This window comes from Apium graveolens, chromosome 8 (genome assembly GCF_009905375.1).
Source record: "Apium graveolens cultivar Ventura chromosome 8, ASM990537v1, whole genome shotgun sequence".
Taxonomy (NCBI): domain Eukaryota; kingdom Viridiplantae; phylum Streptophyta; class Magnoliopsida; order Apiales; family Apiaceae; genus Apium; species Apium graveolens.
This window is the reverse complement of record NC_133654.1, coordinates 217,027,683-217,044,295: the sequence shown is the minus strand read 5'-3', so window position 1 is coordinate 217,044,295 and position 16,613 is coordinate 217,027,683. Positions and strand designations below refer to the sequence as shown.

At 33.1% G+C, this 16,613-nt stretch overlaps 1 protein-coding gene across 2 annotated transcripts; it reads left to right on the top strand.

The window, feature by feature from the left end:
- The first annotated feature begins 2,017 nt into the window (after positions 1 to 2,017).
- LOC141677191 (uncharacterized) lies at positions 2,018 to 6,945 on the top strand. Of its 2 annotated transcripts, none has more exons than XR_012557358.1 (8): positions 2,018 to 2,328; positions 3,852 to 3,945; positions 4,023 to 4,073; positions 4,165 to 4,338; positions 4,540 to 4,716; positions 4,890 to 4,989; positions 5,636 to 5,769; positions 6,559 to 6,945. XR_012557358.1 is itself a non-coding variant. In XM_074482969.1 (8 exons), exons 1-8 carry the CDS (start codon positions 2,189 to 2,191, stop codon positions 6,620 to 6,622), a joined length of 954 nt encoding a protein of 317 aa, XP_074339070.1. In that variant the 5' UTR covers positions 2,022 to 2,188; the 3' UTR covers positions 6,623 to 6,945. The 2 variants fall into 2 exon arrangements, 1 of the variants encoding a protein (XP_074339070.1); XM_074482969.1 differs by having other exon boundaries at positions 2,022 to 2,328; positions 4,890 to 5,009.
- The last annotated feature ends 9,668 nt before the right edge of the window (positions 6,946 to 16,613 follow it).

Here is a 16,613-nt window from a genome sequence, read left to right as displayed (position 1 = left end):
GGCTGATTTTTGGAGAAGGTTAGGTTTTTGAGAGGATGCTAGGATTTTGAGTTTTTTTACTGGGCCATAATTTGTTAACAAAACATACTTAATTATATAAATTTTGATTTCTAGTTTTAATGTATTGTTATACTTTCATAATTTTGAATTTGTTTTGCTGATAGCAAATTTACATGCTACTTGAAATTTTTCGTTTAACATATGTTGAACTTATTAAAAAATTTGATTTAGATTTTTAAATTTATTTTGTTCTTCAATGACCAGAGCATAAAAATTTTGTACAACAAATTTATAATTAAAAATCACAAAGTCAGTGGGGCATTCTCAAACTATACTTTGGTTAATTAATTTTTAAATAGTAAGTTAGTTAACAAAATGTGAACATATATAAAAGGATCATTTCTGTAAAGGAAAAGTAATAAGGGAACATCGTAATAATAAAAAGTAAAAAAGTGAATTGATTAATACCCCGTTTGGATACATAAATTTTATTTTAAGTCCTAAATTTGATCAAATCATCTGTTTGGAAAGTATCCGGAGTTTGGATTTAAAATTTGTTCAAATCCAACACAATTAAAGAACAAGTTTGAAAATTAGAATTTGAAATATTAGCAAAATACATGCATTTCAAATGAAAATTTTCTTAAATTTTCTTTTACATTTTTTTCCAATAAATTTTCGAGAATTCTATTTCTGAATTTTTTTACGAAAAAACTTTTTTCGGGAATTTTTTTCTAAGAACTTTATAGTGGAAAAATTTATCCGGAGAATTTTTTTTTGGAAAATACTTTGCTACATAAATTTGTCTCGAAATTTTTTTCCCCAAGAACTTTATAGCGTAAAAAATTATTCGGAGAAAACTTTTTGGAAAATTTTTTCCGATAATTTTTTCTTGAAATTTTTTTCCCAAAAACTTTATAAGGGAAAAAATTTCCCAAAAATTTTTGCAGAGAAATTTTTCTCGGGATTTTTTTTCACGGAAATTTTTTTCTCGATAACGTTTCTCGGAAATATTTTCCCAAAAACTTTATAAGGGAAAAAATTTCCCAATATATTTTCTTCCAGGAAATTTTTCCCGAGAATTTTTACCGGAAAAATTTTTCTTAGATTTTTTCTCGGGAAAAATTTCTCGGGAGGGTAATTTTTTCCGAGAATTTTTTCTCATTAAGCCTCCCCCCGCGAAATGTTTTCAAAGAAACATTTCTTGCTAATTTTTTCCTGAAAATTTTTGCTCAGGATTTTTTTCACGAACACTTTTTCTCGGAATTTTTTTTTCCCGAAAAACATTTCTCGAGAATCTTTTTTCTGGAAATTTTTTCCGAAATTTTTTTCTCGAGAACATTTTTCCGAGAATTTTTTCTTCAATTACCAGAGCATAAAAATTTTGTACAACAAATTTATAATTAAAAATCACAAAGTCAGTGGGGTATTCTCAAACTATACTTTAGTTAATTAATTTTTAAATAGCAAGTTAGGTCACAAAATGCAAATATATATAAAAGGATCATTTCTGTAAAAAAGAAAGTAATAAGTGAACAACGTCATAATAAAAAGTAAAAAAGTGAAACATTACAAAAAATTGACAATATTATTTTTGTTAGGAATATATTATTTTTGTTAATAAAATGTCCCCAATTATAACAAGTGCAAAAAATATAAAAGGATTTTTATATAAATACCCAATTTGCAGAAAATATTTACAAAAATACAGATCAATTTTATATACAACTATTGTTACAAATTTCGGAAATCGGAACTATTCGGTTGAGGTACCGATTTATGATTTATCAGACGATTTTTAAAAAATCGGATGATTAATCGGCGATTTATCGGAAATTGGTAAAATCGGACAAATATTTTTGACCAAATTTTGAGCGCGGCGATTTTTGAAAAATCGACCGACGGAGTATGTAATCACATATACAACCATTTATAAAAAGGGGTATTTTTGGTAAATTTCTCTCTATAAATTGAGCTCAAGTTTGAGCTAAGTGTATAACACATGGGTCGGGTTAGAACACGTTAATTTGAGCTAAGTGTATAACACATGGGTCGGGTTAGAACACGTTAATATCCGAAACTTAGATCTTGGATCTTCAATAATACAAGCCATCAAAACACTCAATTAAAATCCATCAAAACCCTAGCTCCCTAATTTGCTAAAACCCTTGAAAAATTGAACACAAAAATGGTGGAATCTGAAGTGAAAAAAGAGCTTTCTTTGAAAGAACAAGGCAATGAGTTCTTTAAAGCTGGAAATTATCTAAAGGCTGCTGCTTTATACACTCAGGCTATCAAGAAAGACCCTTCTAATCATACCCTTTACAGGTTCTATTACTTACATTCTTTGTATCTATTTTGTTTTGATTTTTATGTATTTTTTGTGTGTTTATGCTCGACCCAACTCAATTTATGTTATGTAGTTATGTTGGAGGTTCTTGATTTGTAGATATGTTTTAGTGTATCATATGATGTTTAGTTTGTTGTTTATGTGTTTTATGCAAATGGGTTGATTCTTTTTTAGAAAAGAGAGACAATTGCGTAGTTTTAGGTTTGATATGGGTTTGAGGCGAAAAATGGTATGTAATGCTGATGTTTAATGACCAGTGACTCTCGATATAATGAATTTGAGTGTTTGTGTATCCTCTTTCGTTTATAGTTTCAGTTTGTTATGCTGTTATAGTTTTTTTATTAAATGGTGAGTACTGTGCAAGTTGAAGGAAGCATGTAATAAGAGTGCCAAGACATTTTATAAACATATGTACTCGTTAGTTGGGTAATCTTTATAATATAGATGTGAATGCATGATAATAATATATTATGTTAGATTGATATGACACATTTTCGTTCTCCTTCGAGGGATACTCCTCGTTCTTTAGTTGTATATTGATGTCACAGTCACAATGTAACAATATCTTTAGAAACACTGAACTCTGCCTTAAACAAAGATATGTTTTCTTTCCAGGACTATAGCCCCAGGAGTTTAGCTCTATGAATTATAAACATAATCCCATCTAAGATTATTCTTTTAAATAAATAGATCATTACATGTTTTGAAAGGAATGACATATGGAAAAACTTGTTGTGTGCAATTAGTAAGTCCATGTATCAGAGTTACAGCATTGACTTGCTGTTTATTGTAACCGAGAGCCATTTTTTTTTTAAAAAAAGCGAGACCTTATGCAAATACTGTCACTATGGATAAATATAAATGACAGGGGAATGATTGTTATATTTGAATTTAAAAATAGACATTTTTGTTAAAAAAATACAGTATATGATTTCAATCATTTAAAGGCAGGACTGGACATTGACTAATCCCTTATATATATATTCTGTACTTTTATGGACCAATGAACGCATAACCTTTTTGTTAATAAATAATGCATGATAGATGTTTGTGTGGTTAGTTATTCCGGAACTTACTTTTTGAAAATCCTGGATGGTGGTAAATGCATAAGAACTAGATGCTGTGTTGTTGACAGTAATCATCGATTTACTATAAAATTTACATTTCATGTACGTTGTAATTCCAAATAAGCAGAATTTTAGTCAATATATATATTCCACATCATGTCTGTTTGATTTTTTTCTCGGTGTGTTATAGATTTCTCTGAACCTACAGTTTGTATAATTATTACTATTTAACTGGGTAAACAGTAATATTTCTTCACTTGCACATTGAACTTATTAATTTTTTAAGTTGTTTGTACCTCAGTATTCAGAAGTCTTATGTCTTTGCGTTTGGATCAGGCTAGGTACTTTATATTAGTAATTTGATATGATTATGTTTTCACATATTTAAATTAAGCATCATTAACTAATTTTTCCTTCTATCATGTTAAGAATAGCAACCGTGCTGCTGCATTTTTGCATCTAGTCAAACTTCAAAAGGCACTTGCTGATGCTGAGACAACAATCACTTTAAACCCCAACTGGGAAAAGGTATCCCATGGTCTTCCTTTCCCAAGTGTTCGGTTTTCAGCAACTCTTTTTGGAATGTACTTATTTTGATTATGCAGGGATATTTCAGGAAAGGGTGTGTATTAGAGGCAATGGAACGATATGATGAGGTATCTATAGAGAATAATCATTCTCATTATCTGTTTTTTAGATGTGATTTCCTTGTTTAGTCCTGATGTTCCGACTGTATTTGTGCTGTAGGCTTCAACTACATTTAATCTAGCACTGAAGTACAATCCACAAAGTTCAGAGGTGGCAAAGAAAATTAAAAAGCTTACACAATTGGCTAAAGAGAAACAAAGAGCTGGTGAAGTGCAAAATTTGAGGTCCAACATAGATATGGGGAAACATGTTGATATCTTTAAATCAGAACTGGTATGGTTGTCTGTTACACTGATAATAATGGACGGACGATTTTCACATTTATGCTCAATTGCTATATATTTATTAATACTGGTTGAGATTTATTATCATATTGTTTCATAAGGTTGTAGTAAGAATAAAATAGGTATTGCATATACCAGAACTTCGGTGATCATATTGCATTACGATCATCTAACTAGTCTCCTTTTGCAGTCTGCTAAGCACAAAGACGAAGAAAGCTGGAAAGGAATTTTCTCTTTCCTTGTTGAAACAATGGAGGCAGCTGTAAGATCATGGCATGAAACATCTAAGGTGGATGGGAGAGTTTATTTCCTTCTTGATAAGAAGACAGATACTGAAAAATATGCCCCAGTTGTCAATATTGATAAGGTCTGAAACTTTCTATATCAGCTTCTTGTTCTAATATTTTCCTATTGCCTGTTTCATGTTTATTTTGATGCCTATTTCATGTTTATGGTACATTAGCATTCACTTCTGGATTCAGTTTACATGTCTGCTTCTAATGTGCTTATGATGCCAACACATTTTTATCATTGTTTTAGGCTTTTGAGTCGCCCGAGACACATGGGACCTGTTTATCATTTCTTAGGCAGTATGCAGTTGATTCTTTCTCACAAGCAGCATGCTTGATAGCACCTAAAAGTATTATATCTTACCCTCAGGTAAACTTAATGTGTTTTTTTTATGCCGACTCTGTATTTGGTTATGTTAAGAATATTAAGTGGGAAAATTTATTGTAACATTTCAATACAAGTAGGTGATTAAAGTAGTGGAAAATTATATTTCGTATGTTTATTTTAGTTGGTGTAAAAATGATAATATAACTACCTTTCCGTTACCTTCCACCTTCATTTGAATATCTGTTAAGAAACGGGCCAAATTTTCTCATATGGATGTGTCCAGAACTCTTAGTTAGAATTTACAGCCTAGATATGTTTTTATTCTGGTCAGTTATAGTTTTATTTACTCAATATAAGTTTAATTGAAGTTGTATGAGTTTTGTTCAAGTAAATTATTTCAATTGTTAACATGAGTACTTGTAGTTTGCTGGACGTTGATGCCTTTCTGAGAAATATATTTGGAGTCACTGCTGTAGAATAATTTTATCACTTTTGGGATTCGTAATTCTTTAAACACTTATCCAAGCAGCCTATTTACTGCCTATGTGAGCATGGTTGTTATCTAATACCCTAAACGTTAACATAGCTAGTGGCTACTGTCTACTTAAAATTATATTATTAAGAAAGTTATCATTAATTAATTATGTGTATGCAATTTGTTCCCCTAGGTCTGGAAAGGTCAGGGATCAAGGAAATGGAAGCATGGTCAAAATGATGGATTCTTTGTACAATTTGAATCACCATTAGTGAGAAAACTGTGGTTTATTCCCAGCTCCGATGAGAAGGGACAAGTATTGTGCAGGTCTCTCTCCCTCTCTCAAAACTTATTATTTTTTTTTCTCATTTGATTTGTATATTCGTTAAAGAACCTGTCCCTCTCTCTATCTCTCTTAAAACTTATTGTTTAGTTTTCTCATAGATTTGTATAATCCTTCGTTAAAGAACCTGTCTCTCACTCTCTCTTAGAACTTTTAATTTAGTTTTCTCATTAGATTTGTATAATCCTTTGTTAACAAACCTGTCTCTCTCCTTCTCAAAGCTTTTTTATTTAGTTTTCTCATTAGATTCGTATAATCCTTTATTAAAATACCTGACACGTATAATTTTTAGTAATGATAGATATTAACAAAGCAATTTGATTGGAGGTTTACAGAGGCTCGTCTAAGTAGAAGTGGCGCGCATATGTGCGCATAATTTTCAATCAACTTTTACCTATTTCGTACGAAGTAAAAATAGCTTTATTACAGAAAACTGAGATCAAACTACTGGCTGGTTTGTATCTTTTGCGGAAAGTTTGGACTCATACTTTTATCTAATTTCAATCCCAGTCTTCTGTTTATCATAGTAGTTGCACCTTTTTTCCATAGTCCATTTTTTGGATGTTGATAGTTATCGTCTCCATTATTTGTTGCTTTTCAGGTAAGTTGCTTTTGTGATATAGGTTGAGAGAGACTACTTATCCAATTTTAGTTTCATATTAAAAAATCTAAATTGAGAAGGCTGTTGTACAATATGTAATTTTCTTTTGTCATGAATCATGTCCATGTCATGTTAATATTTGGCGCACCTCAGTACCTTCATATCTGTGCAGGGATCCGGTCGCTCTAGACATTAGTGTTCATGAAGTGTTTCCTCGGATTTTTAAGGACACATGATCCTGCTTATGCTGGTGTAGTACTTTGCTTGGCAACCCTGTAGAGATTGTTGTTGGGCTAATAGAGCGGGGAGAAAGAGACCACACGAGCAGTACTTCTTGTACCAAGTCTTAGAGTCGTGTATTTGCATTTGCAAATCATATGAAAGAAAGTGCTTCTCGAGGTCAAGATTGTACTTCCATTTAACATTTTCTTTTTGCATTTTTGGGTGTGGTTTGATTACCATTTTGTTGAGACTTGTATTGAATTGTGAAATTTTCGTACTATTATTTGATAGAATATTAGTGGAGAGTATTAAACATGCGGTTGGTTAACACTTACGATGTTGAATATCTGTATGTACTCTGACAAGAATGCCTGATGAACCCCTCCCGATCCAACCCATCCCTCCCGTACCCCCAATCCAAATAGAGCCTACATGAACTGTTCAAGGGGTTGTTTGGATCAATATTTTTTGAAAAAATGAGGTATGAGTTTGATTCATTCCAACTTTAGTTTTTGGTTGAGAAAAAAATATTTTAAACCCCAATCCCTCAAACTAGCTAGATATGGGTTTACTTTGTCAAAGACAGAGATTTTGATACCGCTAATTTTCCGTGCACTCGTACTTTCAAGATTTAATCTATTTATTTTCAGATTTTTGCTCTGATACCACTTGTTAGGTATGAAGTGCAACACAGAGGGGTGAATGTGTTTTCTTGATTTTTGGTTAACAATGATAATTTATTATTTATGGAACAAAATAGTTGAATGACTGTTGTAGTGATAAAATACTAGATGCAGACACTCAAACAATTTATCAAAAACTCACTTGACTTATATTAAATCAAATTTGTCTTGTTACAAATCTGTGTTCTTAAAAATAAGATTCCAGTTACTTCTCTTTTGAGAGAATTACAAGATTTTTCAGGATCTGTTTATTACAACTAAACATAGGACTTGTGACATGCTTTATACATTAACATGCATGGTTTACATAACTTGCACTAAAATAGACTAACACATTTTCTAAAGTTATTTTGTTTATTTCCATTTCTAATGTTAGCATATATGTGCAGAATCTACAAGGTATGTGACCCTCCTTTGTTCAGTTCATCTTACCTCTTGATAATGTATTTTTCAAGCTATATGTGTAGGCTTTCCAATTCAATGATATAATTGTTTGTTGACTGAAAATCTTGAATTTTCAAATTGTCTGTATTCTGAGTTCTGAGGTTGTTTGTCGAGATCTCTTTTGTTGTGTAAAGATGTCACATATCGATAAGTAAAATGACTTATCGATATCTCAAGTTCTCTACATAGACTTTTGACTTGTCGAGAACTCCAGTTTTCTACAAGTAGAATGACTTGTCGATATCTCCGGTTCTTTACATAAACTTTTGACTTGTAGATTTCTCCAATCTCTACATGAGGATTTGACTTCTCAATATCTCTAGTTCTCTACGTGGAAAATTGACTTGTCAATATCTCCAGTTCTCTACATGCACTTTTTGACTTGTCGATATCTCCAGTTCTGTATATGCAGATTGACTTGTCGATATTTCTTGGGACTTCTATACAAGTCATTTTAGACTTCTCGACATACTTCTCTACATTTCTTGATTTGTGACTTGTCGATAATTGACTTAGAACATTTTTCCTAGAACAACACTATTAAACTTCAAGCTTCTATACTTCTCTCTGAGGCATGATCATGATTTCTTCCAGAGTTTATTCCTTAGCTTGATGGTTGTTCATAAAAAAATCATCCAGTCTAATCTACTTATCATTTTTACAGACTCAAGGAATACAATTACATAATACAATTGAATTATCATACAACTTATCCTTAGGGTTGTCAAGATGAGTTAGTCTTGATATTTACATGCATGTCTTGCATAACAGAAAATTAGAAAGTTGACAAGTGTGAATGTTTTTGAAAAAAAAAATCGTTGAATTAGTGAGAGTGAAAGAAATACCAAATTTAACAAATAATGACATGCCATTTCAGCTACTGTTCATTATGAGAAAAATTAATAAAAAATAGATATGACGGACATAATGTAATCAGACTATAACTTTTTTGTCATATAATATAATATATTTATTCAATGATCATCTATCATAACCTATGTAATTTACGCATTTTAATATTTGTTTGTTAAATTTTTGTAGAGATTTCTGATGTTATTGATGGCAGGTAAAAATTCAAAATTTTCAATTTAATAGTTATCAACGTAGTTTAAATAAAAATCAAACTATATGTTATTAGATAATATTTACTAAGGATCTGAGACATCACAGACTACTCGGTTAGGAGAAGAAAATATGTAATATTTACTCGAATTTGGTTGAAATCTGATTTGTAATACTTGCGACTATCTTATATTCAAATCAAACTATATTAAATTCAATTATAGACACTGCAAATTAATATAATCTCGAACTTGAGTACAAAATTGTTCGATTTTGCCCCACATTACACCCCTATTAGTAATTGACTAATTCAAACAAAGTCGATAAAAATAACATAGCATTTATTTAATCAGAAAAGATAAGGGTAATAAAATTTATAAAAGACGATTGAATTTATAATTATATATAAAATTATGAAAACTGAAAAAAATGAAATTATATAAAAGTATAACCAACATTTTATTTTTTCAAAGTTAAAATAATATAAAAATATAGGATCGAAAGAGGGAATGTACATTTTAAAATGAGATCAAATTTATATGGTTATGACATCAACTATTTCTTAATAGAATGTCACGGGTTCGAGTCTTAGTGTACACAAATATTTTTCTTATTTTCGCACAAATTATATTAGAGTGTCATTTTTATAAATTTTTAATATATAAGGGTAAAATTATAACTTTATTTCCATTTTATTGGTTGAATTTGCCCGTGGGTAAACCCTACGGGCTCACGCAATAGCCTGCAAATCACGTGAACCAAGATAACTACACTTAAGCGATATACTCTGGTTTGGGAGACATAATCATAAATTCTCCTCCCATGAGATTAAAATCTGTGACCAAGAGGATAATTATCCCCTCTTTAACCAACTGAGCCAACCTTTGCAGACAACTTTTTTTTATGTTACTTTCCCTCTTTTTTTTATGTTACTTTCCCTCGTGACTTTACTTCCATTTTATTTGTCCAAAGTCCTCTTTAAATATATACAAGGATCGAATGATATTAATGCTTATCATGTTTAATTTTTTTTGTATTTTTTGTATGTCGGGGGAAGAGGGGGTTTGTCGTTGCCCCGTGCGTATGACTTAAGGTTCCATAACAAGACACAAACATTGCCATTGTACTTTAAATTCTCATTATTTGTACAAAATGGCAACTAAAAGAAATAACTATTATTTATCTGAATAAATGGTGTGCAATATACTTTGATTTCTTCCTGTAATATCACTTATTCGCTTCAAATCAGTTTTCAAAACTTGGCTATCCATTATCTCAAACCCACTATTTATTGAAACCCACCTCACTAATTCCAAGAAAAAAGCAAGCATATGTACTAAAAGCCTCTTATAATTGGAAAGTTTACTCTATTGACACTCGTGAATAATCAGTTAGGCTTAAACTGTCATCACATTGTCAGGGTATGGTTCGTTACATTCGTTCTTGTAATGGTCTTGTTTGTCTTTTCAATGAATATTGTAATGATATATGCATATGGAATCCATGTACTAGACATTTTAAGATGTTGCCTACTTGTGAGAATAAAGCAGAGCCGGTTCCGTTTTATCTCGAGTTTTGATTTGATGTTATTGGAAATGACTACAAGATTCTTAGGATTGCATTTGTGGATGGTTGTAGTTTTGAAGCAAGCTGAGTTGTCAACTCCATTAATGGAGTATTACTTTAGCTTGGAGAAGAAGAAAATAGAGAGATGGATATATTGAGAAGAACTGAAATTGTTTGTTATACTATTTCATAATATGTATAAGACAACCAAGCAGACTATATATCAAAAGATTACAGCTGTACTAACTAACTTTTCTTCTAGAAGCAAAATAGAATGTTTAGCTATGTTGATTTAGGACGTTGACTTGCAGGAGTATTCTCATCATCCCCCCTCAAGCTTGAGCGTGAGAAGAGATTGAGCACACCAAGTTTGGACAGTAAATGAGACATGGAAAATGAAGGAATGGCCTTAGTAAAAAGATCAGCTGGTTGTTCCTTGGATGCAATGTAAGTAGTAGTGATGAGTCCCTTCTGGAGTTTTTCACGAACGAGATGACAATCAATCTCGATATGTTTTGTTCGTTCGTGAAAGACAGGATTGGCAGCAATGTACATAGCAGAACGATCATCACAAAATAAACGAACAGGCTGCATATGTGAACACCCCAATTCCTGAAATAAATTTAATAACCAGGTAATCTCACAACAGACATCAGCTAAAACCATGTACTCGACTTCGGCAGAGGATCGAGACACTGTTGTCTGCGTTTTGGATTTCCTGGACAGTAAGGAAGACCCCATGGTAACACAATATCCAGTGAGAGATTGACGGGAAAGAGGACAACCTCCCCAATCAGCATCTGCATAAGCTGTGAGTTGAAGAGGACTAGAAGCAGAAAAAAGAAGTCCTTGTCCCAGAGTGTGCTTGAGATAGCGAACTACACGAAATGCCGCATCCAAATGATATTGTCGAGGAGAGGACACAAATTGAGATAGAACATGAACCGCATAACAGAGATCTGGATGAGTAATTGTTAAGTAAATAAGACGACCAACCGGCCTTTGATAAGGGCCAAGATTAAACAGAAATGGTGAAGTAGTATTACTTAACAATGTATGATTTTGCTTAATGGGAACATTAGTAAGCCTGGCATGTTCGAAACCAACATCCTTTATAATGTCAAAAGTATATATATGTTGATTAATATAAATTCCCTTATCTGAATGAGCAGCTGCAATGCCTAGGAAGTACTTAATTGGACCCAGATCTTTCAGTTTGGAATGACTGGCCAAATGAGTCTTGAACAGAGAAATTGTATGTTGATCATTACCAACCACCAGAATGTCGTTAACATAAATAAGGACTGCCAAAAAACTGGAGGATGCTAATATGAACAAGCTATGATCTGAGGTGGACTGTTTGAATCCGTATGGGAGTAACACAGACTTGAACTTGATAAACCATTTCCGAGGGGACTGCTTCAACCCATATAAAGACTTAACCAATTTACAAACAAGTGGAATTTGAGAAGAGTAGGAAGCAAATTCAGAAGGCAAACAATAACCTTGAGGAATGGACATATATACTTCCTCCTCCAAATTACTATATATAAATGCATTCTTCACGTCCATCTGTTTGTCATGCCAATTATTAACAACAACCAATGAAAAAGAACACGAACTATAGACATTTTTGCAACCGGTGAAAACGTCTCAAAGTAGTCGAGGCCCTTAGTTTGAGTAAAACCCCGAGCAACCAACCGAGCTTTGTATCGTTCCACAGTGCCATCTTGAATAAATTTCACCTTATATAGCCACTTGCAGCTCACAACATTCTTGCTAGGGGGAAGAAGAACAATAACCCAGGTTTTATTAGCTTAAAGAGCGGTAAGTTTAGCAGTCATGGCTTCACGCAAGACAGGGTATTGACAGGCAATCTTGTAGGAAGTAGGTTCAGGAACAAACATGACATTACTAAGAAATACTTGATGTGCAGGAGTAAACTTAGAAAAATTATGCTCCTGAATAACTGATGAACTCAATACACTGGGTCAACCAACATAATCCTTAAATTTTGTTGGTATAACTTTGAGCCTTGTACTTTGTCGTATAGGTTGTGCGATTGGTATTGGGGTATCCATAGTGTAGACATGTTCTGAAGTAGATGGCACATGAGATATGGTGGATGTTACAGGAGAACTTGATGTGTCAAGGCAAGGGGTGGAGAATCAATGATGTGATCAGGACATAACCATCAGAGAGAGGATCAATAAACTCAGTAACACCAGGATTAAAGAGGTGAGGGGCAGGAGACGCCACATAAAATTTCCTTAAAAGGAAATATATGTTCATTAAATAACACATCTCGAGAAACAAATACTCGTTTGGTTTGAATATCCATAACTCGATATGCTTTTTGAGAGAAGGGGTAGCCAAGAAACACATATTTAATTGATCTATTACTGAATTTATCCTTATTATGAGTAGTATCAGTAACAAAACATAAACACCCGAAAGTTTTCAAATTGTCAAATGGTGGCGGTTCAGAAAAAAGAATCTGATAGGGAGATAGACCTTGAAGGCTTTGAACAGAAATTTGATTTAATAAGTAAATGGCTATAAGTATATAGTCACCCCAAAATGAGATAGGAATAGATGCTTGAACACGCAAGGCCCTAGCCGTGTTAAGCAGAGTTTTATGTTTACGCTCCACAACACCATTTTGTTGTGGAGTATATGTACAACTACACTGATGAATAATACCATGGTCAACAAGATAAGATTGAAAATGAGTGCTCAAGAATTATGTGCCATTATCAGAATGAAGGTGTTTAATATGACAATTAAACTGTTTATGAACGTAAGCTATGTAGTTCATGGACAGAACATGGACCTGAGTTTTATCCGCAAAATAAGAAAACCCAAGTTTCTCTAGACTTATCCTCAATAACTGTCAATAAGTAACTGCAATTTCCACGGGTCTTAAATCTATACGGTCCCCAAACATCAACATGGATAATTTTGAATAAGGTAGAACTGACAGAAATACTATCAGAAAATTGCAATCTTTGTTGCTTAGCCAAATGACAAGTTTCACAAGTACTAAATGTAACCGAATTTTGATATATTGAGTTGGGTAACATAGATGAAACTGATGGGTGAGCATGCCACAACAATGAATTTGTTACCAAGGAGAATTAACAGAATTACATAATGTCTGACTTTTAGAAAGAGGAATGACTGGAAAGCTTTCATGACTGACAAATGGATTGTGAAGAAGATACAGGCCCTCTTGAAGTTCACCAATCTCGATGGTCTTCTTCAAGATATGGTCTTGTATATAACAGAAATTTGAGTTAAAAAAATATAGCACAAGAGTTTGTGGATGTGAGTTTAGGAATAGATAACAAATTGTAGGTGAATTTAGGCACATGGAGGACATCAGTTAAGACAATATTTGCGTGAAGGTGGACAGTGCCTACATGAGTGACAGGAGTGTGACAACCATTAGGTAAGTATAGTACAGAGGTAATTGCATGTACATCAGTGAGTAACTCAAAATGAGGAGTGATATGGTCAGTAGATCCTGAGTCTAAAATCCACCTATTAGCACTTAAACTATGTTTGCTATTAGTAGGACACACAAAATGAATGACATTACCAGCTAGATGAGTAGTAGAAGTTCCAGCAGTGTTCCAAGAAGTAGGTGAAACAGAATTGATACTGTTGGAAGCAGAGAGTTCTTTACATCCACTTCGAATCATAGTCATCAATTGCTGACATTGAGCTGTTATAAAGCCTTTAGATTCGGTAATTTTGACTGCAGCAGTTTGATCACTGGACTCAACATCAACACTATAGGTATGAACAATTTTAATATAAGGCTTTGGCCTTCGTTTTGGTTTACCGTGAAGCCTATGCCAAGAAGGATATCCATGCACACAAAAGCATTTAACCTTACTATGTTCTGTCATATGACATACTTCACACACAATTGAAGTATCAGGCATAACTTTTTTGCCGTTACCCTACCTTGTAATTCTATTTTGATTATTGAAACTGGGAGATCCTCCTCGACTGTCATTATACCTCACAGAAAGAGCAACATAATCTGTTGGAATAGAAGGATTATAACCTAGTTCCCCCTGATTTTGCTCTTACAACAAAAGACTGTAAGCTGCACTGAGACTAGGAATGGGTGTCATAAGTAGCAAATGACCCCTTATTGCAGTATATTGCTCAGAAAGTCCCATTAGAAACTGTGACAACTTGTTACTTTTACTGAAAACATCGAGTTTGCTATTGACATCACAAGTGCATTTTCCACAATCACAATATGGAACAATTGAGAAAACATCCAGTTCATCATTTAGAGTCCTGAATTTTGTAAAGTATGCAGATATAGACAAGTTCCCTTGCTTTAGAGATGCAATTTATTTTCTCAAATTGAACAATTTAGGAACATTTATCTGAGCAAATCTAATGGAGAAATCATCCCAAATATCTTTAGCACCGGAAATATACATAACACTATGACGAATTTTAGATGAAACAGTGTTTAAAATTCATGAGATTACAATATCATTGCATCGATTCCATTGCAAAATAAGAGTAGCATTAACATGTTTATCATACGTTCCATCCACAAAACCTAACTATAGCTTAGAGGAAAGAGCAATTCTTATGGATCTAAACCATTGATTATAGTTTGCTCATTCAGAGGGATAGTAACCAATATCAAACCTGGATGATCAGAAGGATGAAGGTAATACAGATGAGATGCATCAATAACTTGAACATTTGCAGATGTTGAAATATTACTAGAGGCAACCTTCAAGTAAGACGGAGACGACATCATAGTATGTTGAAATTGATGATAAAACAGTCACGATTTGATTAAGAACAGTTGTGAACACATTCAATTCGTACGAAACCCTTGAAATTGTACAGAACACTTGAAATTGTATGAAATTATGCAATTCGATAGTGATTGAGATCACACAAACACTTCTCGACTAGTAGCAGCGGAATGAAATGAAGTATACATAGATCTTAGCTCTGATACCATGTCAACTCCATTAATGGAGTATTATTTTAACTTGAAAAAGAAGAAAACAGAGAGACGGATATATTGAGAAGAACTGAGATTGTATGTTACATTACTTCATAATATGTATAAGACAACTGTAACACCCCCAGATCCGGGGTCGGGGATCCGGGTCGTCACGGTCTTTCTTTCCACAATATCACTTCACTTAATTAATAATAATAACCTTATGCTGTGACCCCACACTAACACACACCACAACCCGTTATAGTCTCAGAGATGAAATTTAAATAAGTACAAGTCTTTGAATCCACAATTTAAAAGTTATTACAACCCAAAATGATTACTTGATAAATTTACAGTTAATTGCCATTATTTGCCACAAGTTATAATTATACATAATTTGATTCTCAAAAATAGAATGCCTGATCTACCAATAGATCTACCTCTGCAGCTATAGCAGCCACAACATCATCGGGAAGACGCGGGACGCTTCCCACGCGCTTGCGCTGGGTCTGCTGGAGTCTGGCCATCTTTCCTAACTGTTGTTGTGTGATGAAGAAATAAAGCAAGAGTGAGCCTTACAGCTCGCAAGATAATATATAGTGATAACAATAATATAAGTATCTAAATGGATACTTACTAGAATCTTTTATCATGAGTAAGATAATTACTTACTAGATATAAGTAAAAACAAAGGATGAAGTTACCAAATACTTCACTATACTTATATCATTTATAAAGCTACTTGAACTACCACTGTTCAAAGTATAATGAGCTTTCAACAGTTCATCACATAGATGAGACTACCAGACAAGATTTGAATAGATTAAATCTTTGAAATATTATTAAAGGAAATGAAGTTATGATATACTTCATTTAGTTCTGATATATATATATATCCATATATACATCTTCTTTATACATTTCCTGAAAACCTCTGTCATGTAAAGTATGAACAGAATTGCAATATCCAATAAATTTGGAAAGGAAAAGAATTTGGCATAAACCAGATATCTTGCTGATCAGGCAAAGATACCCATAAGTAACCTTTTCTACTAGTAGATGGACGAATTCCCCACTGGTCATCACCCTGGTCGCAATAGGACCTTATGCTGGACTGCCACTCAGCCACTTATGCATTTGATGGACTCCCACTGAGCCACTTACACTATCATGGACGCCCACTGAGCCCATGTTGCTTATGCCGACTCAATAGATGGACTTACTTCCCGAACATTGGGTAAGTAATCAATTCATTTA

Excerpts from the sequence above, each read along its gene's own strand:
- LOC141677191 (XM_074482969.1), top strand. The coding sequence starts at position 2,189 with ATGGTGGAATCTGAAGTGAAAAAAGAGCTTTCTTTGAAAGAACAAGGC. Across the intron at positions 4,339-4,539 it reads ATATCTTTAAATCAGAACTG|TCTGCTAAGCACAAAGACGA; the intron begins GTATGGTTGTCT and ends CTCCTTTTGCAG. Across the intron at positions 5,770-6,558 it reads AAGGGACAAGTATTGTGCAG|GGATCCGGTCGCTCTAGACA; the intron begins GTCTCTCTCCCT and ends ATATCTGTGCAG.